At 43.5% G+C, this 13,080-nt stretch overlaps 1 protein-coding gene across 2 annotated transcripts in view; it reads right to left on the bottom strand.

Annotated features, from left to right (window-relative positions):
- Window positions 1–13,080, bottom strand: part of GRIN2B (glutamate ionotropic receptor NMDA type subunit 2B) — a 431,156-nt gene that overhangs the window by 23,944 nt on the left and 394,132 nt on the right. For both annotated transcript variants that reach the window (XM_040488859.1, XM_040488860.1), the window contains 2 exons: window positions 3,541–3,701; window positions 1,494–1,681 (listed from right to left, as the gene is read on the bottom strand). In XM_040488859.1, coding sequence (XP_040344793.1) covers window positions 1,494–1,681; window positions 3,541–3,701 — 349 coding nt within the window. The remainder of the gene's footprint in view (window positions 1–1,493; window positions 1,682–3,540; window positions 3,702–13,080) is intronic.

Raw genomic sequence — 13,080 nt, 5'->3', positions numbered from 1 at the left:
ACTTTAAAACGTTTTTCGAATGTTTGAGAGAGAGAGAGAGAGAGAGAGAGAGCAAACAGGGGAGGGACAGAGAGAGAGAGAGAAAGACAGAATCAGAAGCAGGCTCTAGGCTCTGAGCTGTCCACACAGAGCCCGATGCGGGGCTCAAACTCACGAACTGTTGAGATCGTGGCCTAAGCCGAAGTCGGACACTTAAGCGACTGCGCCACCCAGGCGCCCCAGATCAAATCACATTTTACTCGTTTCTTTGATCGAACTATGATTTTCCTAACTAGCGGAACAACGGGCTTCACCTGGAGTCTGAAAATCCAGCTGTGTTCCTCTGCCTCGAACCTCCCTCATCCCTAACAGCAAAGGTTCTGCAGGAATAATTTGGACAACCTCCTGGCTGATGGCCTGTGGGGCCAAGCAGAGTCAGGCTGCCCTCCCATAACTGGATTAGCTTCTGGGAGACTAACAGGAAGAGTAGGTACTTTAAAAAACAAAGTGAAGAGGAATGCCGAAGGCTGGAGTGTAATGAAACTGGAGATCTTCTCCAAGCAAGATGGCTGCCTCAGTCTCCTGCCGGAATGACACTGGGGAGTGCCTTCCGAGTTTCTGCCTCAGAGGACCCTGTCCCCGCTTCCTATCTCTTCCAGCTTAAAGAGCAAGATGGGAGAGAGGGAAGAATGAATAGATGGCCACAAGTGTACTGGCCCTTCTCTGGACACACAAAAAGCAGAAGCCTTTCCGAAGCTCTCTCTACTGCTCCGGCCACATGTGAAAAGACTGTCTGGAACATCTAATACTAGCCCCTCTTACTTGACCCCTGAAGGTCTAATCATACCCTGCGATTCTGAAATGTACCTCCTTGATCAACTACATTAATCCTCCCAAATTTCACCCAGTGATGGGTTGAACTGTGCATCCACCCCGTGACCACCGCCAAATTCCTATGTTGATGTCCTAATCCCCAGTACCTTGAAATGTGACTTTATTTGGAAATGAGGTAGTTGCAGATGTAATTAGACAAGAGGATATCATGCTGGAGGAGGGTGGGCCCCTATCCATTACACTTGGCGTCTTTAAAACTGGGGGGCAATCAGGCATCTACATAGGGAAAATGGCGTGTGATCATGAGGGCAGAGATGGGGCGATGTGCCTACAAGTGAAGGAACGCTAAAGGCTGCCAGAAAACCACCATGAGCCAGGGGAGGGGCATGGAAGAGATTCTCCCTCGAGGCCTTCCAAAGGAGTCAATGCTGACACTTTATCTTGGATTTCTGGCCTCCAGAACCGTGAGACAAATTTCTATTCTTTAAGTCACTCAGCGAGGGTACTTTGTTATGGCAGCTGTAGGAAACTAATACCTACCCCCCCAAAACTTCACAGTATACCGTGAGATAACTGTCTGGAAGTGCAAGGGTTACAGGAATGGAGAAGAAAGAAAGGTTGGTGTTTTGGAGTAGCCGTGAGAAGAGCCCAAATAAGCACTTCCCCTTTCTTTGACTCACCATCTCCAAATAGCTGCAGGATAGCAAGGTCCACCTGGCGCTTCCACCCAGAATCTTTTTGGATGGCAATGCCATAACCCGTGGAAGCAAAGACCTTCCCACTGCCAATGGTCACCAGCTTGCAGCCTTCATCTCTGCCTGCCATGTAGTTCAGCACTGCTGCATCATAGATGAAGGCATCCAGTTTCCTGTGCAAAGAAGAAGCAAACAAACAATCCAATGGAGGAATTTTAGCCCCAAACCACCTATGGGGCCATTAAGATGAAGCAATAGGGTTCCAGCCAACCATGGGGAGGACTGGTTCAAAGTAAGGCTCGAGCTGGAACTCAGCCAGAATCTAAAGCCTAAATCGCAGGCTGTTCTTTATGTGATTTCAGGTTGAAAGGAGGAGTCCTTTCCCTCCCACTGGGAATGATGAGAATGTAAGTCGGGCCTGAAGCCAACTCATAAGCTGTGTCTGAAAGGAGAAGGAGTAAAAAGGAATCAATAAAAATAATAACAGAAATAATGAAAAGTAACCATCACAATGATAACAACAAATAGCACGGGTTAGATTTATATAACATTCTTCATTTCTCAGTTCATTACAGTCCAGAGTGGGGATAAGTGTAGGTGTATGTGTTTCGATAGATGTGCAGGGCTATTTTTGCGGTCAGAAAGGTTTCAATATTCTGTTTTGCAGCACAAGGAGAGAAAGGAGTAGTCGGGGTTGTAGCGGCACAGGCTTACGTTAAGAGCGAATGTGCGCAACGACGGGAAAACCCAACGTATAGAAGAATTCAGGTCTCTCAAGTTCCCAACATAGAAGAATCTCATATTATATATTGTGCTTCCCAAGGGAGGAATATGTAGGGAAGGGAGTAAGACCACGGGTAAAGGCAGGAAGGCATGGAGCGATATTTCAAACCAATCTTTAGACACATCGAAGGTAGAGAAAGAAATTCAAATACAGCCATACAGGTAGGTACTAGAGAGGTCTGCAAGAAAGAAAAGCATGCATCATCTCCTTCAATTGTACAAGGTGAGTTAGCTTTATCCCTCCTTAAGAAAAAATAAGCCCTTTCTGGTATGATAAGATAACAAAAATTTTTAAAAGGCCCACGAGGACCCTATAGAAAAGTGACACACCAAAAAACCAAAACTCTGATATGACCGACAGCTGTGGTTGTACCAGGGGCCAGGCTACCTACCGAAGTGGTCCTACACCCAAGCTCAAATCTCATCTCCTGTAATCTGCTGTGATGTCGTGGTGATAAGACAGAGTCTAACAGTATTTAAGGAAACATGCATCTGAGTAGCTCTTCCAAAACTGGAGCCACCGGGAGGTCCAGGTGCTGCTAGTTATCATACAACACAGGAAATCAGCTACAAGACCCCTTGACCCCAAAGCACCAACATCTATAATGCTCAATTGTCTATCTTATCCCACAGCTGTGGCTTTCAGAGGCCAAATGAATGAAGGGACCAATGTGGCTGGGATTATGCAAGCCAAGGTGTTTCCAGTTCATGAGCTCCTCTTAACAAACAAATAACTTTCTAGTGTATAAAGCTGGATCAAAGAACACTAATAAAAGCGGGAACTGGAGATCAGTTAACACATTCTCACTGTTTGTGGTCTAAAAACCTTCACCCTTTTCTTCCTTTATTCCTCCCTTGTCCAAAAGACACCAGAATCATCATGTTCACCTTTTAGTCAACAGGTCTTCATGTCACATGTAATACATGAACCTTAGCCTTGACGCTTCTCTTTGACTTTTACAGCTATTCTATTTATTCCTGGTTCACGGTTACATTAATGCAAGTAGAACATAATTTGTAAAAAAAAAAAAAAAAAAAAAAAAAGTATACATAGAAGTATGTAATAGCATAGGAGTCTTTGTGCACTGGCCTGAATTATATTGTCAAATTCAACTTGGAAATCCACAGAAAGCAAATGCAGTCTTGTTTGCTTTAAGTTTGGCACCCAAGCATGATATAGCTGATTCAGTGTACATTTAATAAATGTGAGAAACATATCAAAGACTCTGAGCTTGGAAGCAGTTCTTACCCTGTTTTCAGGGAGAGCAATGCATCATCTACACCCCTCTGGTTGAACTTTCCCATGTAGGCATGCATTTCTGCATAGTTATTGCGAATATTCCTCTCTGTGCTGCCGTTGGGCACAGTCCCAAAGCGAAAAGGGGGTGAGAAGTCATTGGGTCTCTGGAACTGGAGAGAGAGAAAGAAAGAGAGAGAAAGAGAGAGAGAGACAGACAGAGAAAGAAAGAAAATGCTTCAGAAAACGTGAAGAGATATTAAGTTAGCATTTAGTGGACTTATAATGGAAGGGACCCAACTACAGTTCACCAAATACAATAGCCCTCACTTAGGAACAGCAGTTGCTAACTGAAAGAGGACTTCAATTCAAGGCAATTTAATACATATTGTTGACAGCTTTCTATTTGCCCAATCCTGAATTTAATCTATAACCTTTGCATGTTCCATTTGTGCATACTGTACAATATCAGTGATGATGGGGATGTGCTGTTAGCTTAACTGCACGGGCTTAGTCACCTTTACACCTGAAAATTATGTAAAATATGGTTACAGGTCTCTTAATTTAGGGGTCTAAATACATTGTCATTGCACCATTTAAGGCTATAGAACTTTAGTGGGATGAACTACATTGTACCCCTGAAAACAATTTGTCGGATATCAAATATATTTTGCTAAGAAATTTTCTTGACCTTCCTTGATGCATTAAAAGCCTATATTTATGCTACATGAGTTGTTGAACAAACTGTAAAATCAAATACAGTTTTCATTATGTTCCTTCCCTTGCTTAAGAACTGAGAGTAGATCTCCAGTGCCTATCATAACAAAGTGAAATTTCTTAGCTTAGATGTGTGGCATCAGCTTCTTTCTGGTATTGCCCTGCAATTAATAAGACTGTATGTTGCTTCCTGAACAAATTATTCATTTATATCTTCATGGCCTCATATAGTCTGTCCCCTCAGCATGAACTCACTTTTCTCTTGAGGCCAATTCATGTCCTTCATCTCAAAATGTAACTCAAAGCAATTTCTTCAGGACACCTTCTGTGAATTCTTTCCTCCATCACGTCTACCCCAAAGTATTTGATGTTCTGGGTTTCTATCATGCTACAAATGCAATTACTCTCTGAATGAACTGGTTAAGTTCTGAGAGCTACTCTTTGATATAGTCATTAGAACTTTAAGGTCTTAATTGAGACAGATACGGATTGAAGATCAGTTCTGCCACTTACGACTGTGTGATCTTGGGCAAGTGACATGAACTCCATGCATCATTTCCTCATTTGTAAGAAGGAGACAATGATGTCTCGTTTTCAAGGCTCTCGTGTGGATTAGATGATATAATGTATAAGACGTGACTGGCACAGCACCCTTGCACGCAGTAAGTGCTCAATAAAGATTATATTATTTTAAACTCATGTCTATATTCTGCATTCCCCAGTAAAGTTCACACTCTCCAACCTCCCCATTCTAATAGTACAGCAGTGATCAGCTAGAACGTGGCCACAGTAGCTCCCATAGCTTGGCACAGGAAAGACGATATAGATATTTCAAGTCCTCTTGGTTTCAATACTATGGGGATATATTTACTTCAGAGATATATTTGGAATACTCAGGAGTACTCTGAACCTCTGGACTTGGGTGGGCTTAAAGACATTCTCCTTTCTCTTTCCCCTGACCTGAAAAGCTCAAGAGCTTCTCTGAATATAGGGATTTCATAAACCACAAAATGTCACAGCACCAGGAACCACAAATACCGTCTTCAGTGTGCAGAGTTGGCCATAGTTAAGAGCAGAGTCATGCAGTGGGGTTAGGCAATCTGTGATGCATCAAAAGACCACTTCTTCTTGACTCAAGAGGCTTCCCATCTGACTTATCACAGTGCTTTTCTCCATTAAGAGTTTTTCTTTCATTAGTTTTGAAAGCGTTGTGATTTTTAAGTGAATAAAAGAGTCCCAGAATTTTAGAGTTGTATAAAGCCACTCCAGGTTAACCAGTCCACACCCTTCATTTCACAGATGAAGACCAAGGCAAAGAGGACAAGTAATCTGCTCACTGACACACAGTGGTAGTGAAGGTCAACACTATCAGGAATCAATTGGCTTAATTAATAGTACTCTTCTTTGTCCCCAGCAGAGAGTAAGTTTAAGGGGACAGAGACATGTTTTTTTAAAGTTTATTTTTATGTATTAATTTTTGATAGAGATAGCGAGTGTAAGTGGGGGAGGGGCAGACAGAGAGGGAGACAGAATACCGAGCGGGCTCCGTGCTGTCATCGCAGAGCCTGATGCAGGGCTCAAACTCACGAACTGTGAGATCATGACCTGAGCTGAAATTGGGAGTTGGATACTTAACCGACTGGACCACCCAGATGCCCCAACAGGGATATGTTTTATGGAAGAGACAGAATGCTATGCATATCACAGTCAATGACAATACTTCATTTGTTTGGAAACAGGTAGCCCCCAAATCAAATGCAGAATACATTCTGTAGCAGGCAGCAATGTATAAACAAACTCCTTTTGATCAGCGACTCCCCACTTTGCTAGAACAATGACAACTGAGATTCACAGTGACCAAGATATCCGAGGGCCCAGCATATTTTCTGCAACATCAGTGAAAGTTGAAATCGTGTCAGGTACAATTCTGGTGTAGGTCATTACATGTGTGGTCTTTTTTTTTTTTTTGAAAATTAGCAATCCATGTAAGGTATACGCAATAATTTTGATTCACCAGATAGAATCTGATGTCCAGGGTGCCTCACTTCCTGATGAAGCCAGATTATGGAAAGTTTCTGCACTACTCTTTTGTAACTTTAAATTTTTAAATTATCTTCAGATTTCCAGATGTTGTTTATAACCATGTCCTTGAACAAAAACTAAAGGAAGGATCAAGGACCTAACATAGCCAAGATGACTGCAAAAGAAGAAAAAAGGTTGAAGGACTTATAATACCTGACTTTAAGACTTGTTACAAAGTGATAGAGATTGTGACAGTGTGATAATAGCACGGAGAAAATAAGGAGATCATCTGAACAGAATAGAGTGCCCACCAACAGACTAACACATATATGGTCACAAAGGCAATTAAGCAGAGATAGGAGTATCTTCAACAAATGGTACAGGAACAATTAGATATCCATATGCAAAAAAAAAAAAAAAAAAAAAGAACTTCATCCCACACCTCATGAGATATATAGAAATTAACACAAAGTGAATCACATGCCTAAATATAAATTATAATATTTCCAGGAGAAAATACAGGACACAGTCTTTGTAACCTTGAGTTAGACAAAGATTGATTTCTAGAGATATGACACCAAAGCACAATCCACCAATAAAGGAAAAAAAAAATCAGGCTTCATCAAAATTAAGTACTCTTTGAAAGAAAGTTAAGATCATGAAGAGAGAAGCCACCAAGGGAGAGAAAATATTTGAAAATAGAGTCATTAAAAATCTAAAGGGAATAAATGATAACAGAGCCAGATTCTTAAACACTGAAAGGTGAAAGGATCTTCCGTAAGAAAACAATCAGAGAAACCAGCCAGCACTGAAAGAATGGAAAGGCACAGTCCTTGGAATGCACTGGTCTTAGAGGCAGATAATTTGTATTGGCTTCTAGTTCCTTCTCTGACCAGCTGTGTGAACATGGGCAAGTTATTTAAATTCACAGAGCCCCATTTTTCTGGAAGTATTATTTTTAGTAATAATATATAGGAAACCACTTAACACAGTATCTGGCACATGGTGGATTCTCAAAATTATTGACTGCTTCTCTGAGGATGAAGTTCTAACATCTAAAATTGTCTTGTGTTAGCCAATGTTCCCTAAGATGGAAAACTCTTGTTCTCTCATTTGTTCCTTAAACTAGGCCAGTTCTGGGGACCAAGAGGGTGAGCGCACTGCCCCAGAATTAGCCAAAGCAGAGGCAGAAGTGAGCTTGCCTTTTCCTTTGAAAATTCTTGTCCCAGCTTGAGAGGTTTAAATAAAACTCGAATTTAAAAAAAAATATCCATCATTGGACATTGAACTTGGCTAAAATTCATGGCCATAGAGAACTGCATGTTCAGTGAGGCCTGTGGGGAAGAAGGAAAGAATAATCTCCCAAATACTTTGACACTTCCACTAAATGCCCTGTAACAAAATTTACCCCAAGCTGTGAGGCATTATATGGCACTTGTTTCACCTGAATAGCAATCAATGCTCTCTGGGGTTTGGGGAAGGAGTATCATTTTGTACTGCCAGGAACCACGAGTCTTAAAATCCACAGAACAGGGGGGGAATCCCAGGAAACAATTAAAAAGGATTTAACCCCCCCCCCCCCCCCCAATACACCAAGGAGATCAACACTGGATTAAAGAGCTCTGTCTGATTTTTAAGTAGGGAATTGTACACAGTATTCCTTATTGGCCACCTTTGGCCATCACAGGGTTTCCTTGAATTTGGAATCTTTTTCCCGAGTTACCCAGATTGGGATTATAGAAACAGATTTCCCCATATCACAAGTGAGGAAACTGAAGGCCTAAAGAGACCAAGTAAGTTGTTCCAGGCCACATGGCGAAGCTGGAGGACAAGCTGAGGCTTGACCTCTGGGAGCTGAGCCTTCCCACTGCCGGCTCGTATGCTGGCTGACTAGTCCCTACTACTGCTTACTGGGAATAAAGCCCCACACGGCAAGTGGGGCCACCTGTGAGGGTGTCCTTCCCTTTCTGGCACATCAAACGCTGACTTGCATTCACCCTCTGGATTCAACATGTGGCTTCCAGCAATTACTGTAAGCACACATTTGCACAAGGGCAAAACAATGCCGAATGTTAAGAGAACTGTAATCTCACTTGATCCTCCTGGACAGCTGTGGGGAATCAGAAATCAACCCTCTTAGCTGTTTAGACCATCATCTCAGCCCCTGTCTTAAGAACCTCAAAGTGAATTAGTCTTGGCAAGCCATGCCAGGAGAGAGGTGCTAGAAGGCTGGAGTAAAGGTCCCTGCCTCACCCGAAGATGATTGGACTGGAGGGTCGTGGGGCTGAATGGAGAGCCTCTCATACAGCCTGTTGCAGAGAAGGGTAAGCGAAGTGTGGATCTGATCCATTTCGTCTTATTTATTAAATAAATATATGAACTTATTTTCTTATGTATAAGGCATTACTAATTCATTCGTAGCGGTTACTCATATCCAACACCTATGTAATAACTCACATTATCTCCTTTAACTATAATAATTAAAATGCATCAATTCATTTGGTAAATATTTGCCAAGCATCTCTAAGTGTAGAGGGCTGTATTAAGAACTAAGGGTATGAAGAAGAAGAAAAAAATCAGGCTCTGTTTTCAAAAGATTTACATATTAGACAGTCAGAGATGTAAACATTCATTCGATTTTCTATTCATTTTCTTTTTCATTCATTCCTTTATTCTTTCATTCATACAGCTATTCAGCAAGGATCTATGGGCATCTGCCATGTGTAGATGTTATTCTCGGTGCTGGGGATACAGTATTACAGAAGAATAAGATCCTGCTTTGAAAGAGTTCACATTATAAAGAAGGGAGGCAAATAATAAGTGACCCCTGCCTGTTAAAGGTGGTGGACTGAGAGCCACCAATTCTTCCACTCCTTCCACCAAGGGGTGAGGTCTATGTTCTCACCCTTTGATTCTGGCCTGTGCTTGGTGACTTGCTTGGCCAATAAAATGTGCGGAAGTAACTACACATTTACTTCCGTGCCTTTTTCTTTTTTAATGTTTATTTAGTTTTGAGAGAGAGAGAGACAGACAGAACACAAGTGGGGGAGGGCCAGAAAGAGAGGGAGACACAGAATCTGAAGCAGGCTCTGAGCTGTCTGCACAGAGCCCGCTGTGGGGCTGAGATCCACAAGCTCTGAGATCATGACCTGAACTGAAGTCAGACACTTAACCGACTGGGCCATGTAGGTGCCCCTGCATTCTGGGACTTCTGAGGCTAGGTTATAAGAATCTCTCCAGCTTCTACCTGGACCTCTTGGAACCTCGCTTCAGGGGAAGCAGTCCACTCTGTAAAAAGTCCAACAACCCTGAGGCCACCACGCTGGAGCCATCACAGTCCTGTCTACAGTCCCAGCCTAGCCCAGGCTTCCAATTGTTCCAGTAAGAGTACCAGGTATTAGAGTAAAGCCATCTTGGACCCTTCAGCTGAGCCCAGCTACCAGAAGACTACCACATGACCTCAGCTGATGCCACATGAAGCAGAAGAATTGCCCAGTGAAGCCCTGAGCAAATATATGACCCTGAAATTAGTCAAATACCCTGAATGGTTCTTGCTTCAAGCCACTAAGTGTTAGGGTGGTCTACTGTGCAGCAATAGACAGCTGGAACGTGGACGGTTTCAAATAGTGACAATGAAGTGCTACGAAGAAGCTAGAAACAGCTATTAGACAAGAAAAAGAGTGACTAGTAGAAGAACAAGTTCAGATCAGCTGTCCTGCAAAGGCCTCTCCGAGAAGGTGGCATCTGAATGGAAACCCGCGTGACAAGAAGGACCCAGGCCTGCAAAGACCTGGGGAACGCATACTGGGCCCAGGGAACAGCAGACACAAAGGCCTGACCAGGGGACAAGTCTGGCGTGGTGAAGGGACATTGAGCAACAAGATGGGTGCTAGGAGTAATGTGCCTATGCAGCGGTGGGAGCACAGAGCACGGGGCATCGTCCTCAACAGCCTTACAGAAGCTGCAGCATGGGGGTCAAGACCGGAAGGAAGCATTTTCTAGTTGGACAAGAGGAGCAAAGGGGCTTCTAGGTAGTGACAACGGGGGGGGGGGGGTGCAGTGACATCTGATGGGGAGAGAGTTTTGGGCATGACTAGAGATCATGAGCTGCTTGTCACTGTCTGAGCCTCGCAGATGTGGCCGTGATAACTGGAGGCCGACATGGCTGAAGACGGAGACAGAGCCGGGATCACAAAGGGACTCGAATGCCGTGTAAGGAAGTTCAGAGTGCATGCTCTAAGGGAGAAGAAACAGCAGAGCCTCTGGAGCCAAACTGTCTGAATTCAAATCCCCGCTCTGCTGCTTGATAGCTGTGTGACCTGAGCACCTCACTTAACTTCTCTGTGCCCCGGTTTCCACTTTTGTGCAGTGGGGCTAATAACAGTACCTACCTCATAAGGCTTCTTAGTATTCAGCCAATTAATCTCGGCAAAATATTAGCACTGTGCCTGGCACATGATAAATATACCATATTAGCTATTATTGCTGTCATTATTATTACTGTCAGCAGCATCATTATCAGAGGCAACTGAGGGTCAAGAGTGGGTTTTTGTGTTAGAAAGAGCCTAGAGGTGTCAGCACAAAGGACAGGTTGGAGGACTAACTAAGATAGAGAGGAGCTGAGCAGGACTTGAGCTCCCATGATGATCTGGAACCAGGTGGTGGGGGTGGGGGGGTGGTAAAGAGGAACGGAAACATCATCAGCTACCTCCCTCCCTTCTGAGAATATGAAAGATGGCATGTGCACAGCTAGCTAAAATACAAGACCGCCCAGGCATGTACCAGGCATGTCCTCTTCAAAAGAGAAAGACCAGAATCAGCCTGGAAGGCTTCTTGGAGGAGGCTGGGTGTAAGCTGGCGGGGTGAATGGGCTGGGTTTGGAAGGATAGAGATGGGAAGCTAACGTCGGTTTACACCGGAAGACCCCCTCTGCTTTAAGAGTCCTCCTCCAACACTGCTTAGTTTCCATGGTGAGTGAGGAAATACATCTGCAGAGAAGTCTTTGCGGCCATGACGCCAGGAGAAAGAGCAGGTTCTGAAAACAAAAGAAAAACCCTCCTAAATACTGACTGGGTCCAGGCTTCTGTGCTGACCACCAGACAAAGCCCAATGAGGTTAATTAGAGTTAGATCCTGTGAATGAGGGCACACAAATGACAGCAGCTCTACTAACATGAAGAGGGTGGGGAGGAAATGCCTTCCTGGGCACTTGGCTGCCTGAAAATGGCTCTTCTCATTCAGTGGGAGTCTGACCAGCATGTGCAGATTGGGACCGGCCAGCACCATGACCTTGCAGAGACGGATACTGTACTTTCTGCTTGCAGGGTCCATCCACAGGGACGCGGAATCTGGGGGCTTTTGTCCTCAGAGCTTAACAATCCTCCACATAAATATTCATCCCATTATGCCTGCTTTTACATTTGAATCACAAAAAGAATCAATGCCCAAATGCCACTCAACCTTCCAAGGCACCCGAGGGAAAAGGTGGGAAGGCTTCAGACACAAGGGTGGCTTTTATGAGGATGTGGCAGAGCATCAGAATCCTAAAGGGGGCGCGTTTTTTTTTTTTTTTTTTTTTTTTACCTACCCAGGACCCTCCCGTTATCATTATTATTACCATGCATACCCTGCTTCACCACTAGTTTTGTTATCGACATTGATTTATTTATTTATTTATTTATTTATTTATTTATTTATTTTAATGTTTATTTTTGAGAGACAGAGACAGAGTGCAAGCAGGGGAGGGGCAGAGAGAGAGAAGGAGACAGAATCCGAAGCATGTTCCAGGCTCTGAGCTGTCAGCACAGAGCCTGAGGCAGGGCTCGAACCCATGAACCATGAGATCATGACCTGAGCCAAAGTCGGATGCTCAACCGACTGAGCCACCCAGGCGCCCCGACTTGTATTATTTTAATGAAATGTGTTATTCTTTCATGCATGCATTTTAAATTGTGGTAAAGTGTAACTGACGTAAAACGTAGCATTAATTTTTTTTTTTTCATTTTAAATATTTTTAGGTGTACCGTACTGTGGCATGAAGTATATTCACACTGTTGTGCAGCCATCCCCACCATCCATCTCCAGGACTTTTTATCTTCCCCAACTGAAACTACGTACCTGTGAAACACTACATCCCCATTAGTTCTATGCATTTTGACCATACACAGAATCTTGTAACCCCAGGCACAATCAGGACATAGAACAATCCCATCACCTGCTGAAACACCCCCCACCTCTAACCTCTGGCGACCACTGATCTGTTCTCTATCCCCGTTAAGTTTTGTCTTTTCCAGAATGTCATTTACATGGAATCATACAGCACGTAACCTTCTGAGATGGGTTTTTGCACTTCTAATAATGCCCTTGCGATGCATCCAGGAGGATCTGTAGGTCATTCCTTTTTATTGCTGAGTAGAATTGCATCGTACGGGTGTATCGGCTTGTTTATCCATTTATCCATGTAAGGACATTTAGGTTACTTTCGGTTTGGGGTAGTTACAAATAGAGCAGCTGTAACATTCATGTGCAGGTTTCTGCGTGAGCATAAATTTTCATTTCTCTAAGGTAAACACCCAGGAGTGGGAGTGCTGGTTCGCATCTCCACCCCCTGCCCAAAGGGCAACTCCTTTTGCATCTCATTTTTCTTTTGATCTTCCCAATTTCCCCATGAGCTATAAAGGAAGTACCGCAACTGTTCCTGTCTTCTTGTTGTCTGCTACTGAATTCTCCCCTCATAATATCCTACAGCCTGACCAGAATGAAGCAGGTGTGTGTGTGTGTGTGTGTGTGTGTGTGTGTGTGTGTGTGTGTGTGT

Source organism: Herpailurus yagouaroundi, unplaced genomic scaffold (assembly GCF_014898765.1).
Source record: "Herpailurus yagouaroundi ecotype Mexico unplaced genomic scaffold, PumYag 166, whole genome shotgun sequence".
In the NCBI taxonomy this organism is placed as follows: Eukaryota; Metazoa; Chordata; class Mammalia; order Carnivora; family Felidae; genus Herpailurus; species Herpailurus yagouaroundi.
This window is presented reverse-complemented; position numbering and strand designations above follow the sequence as displayed.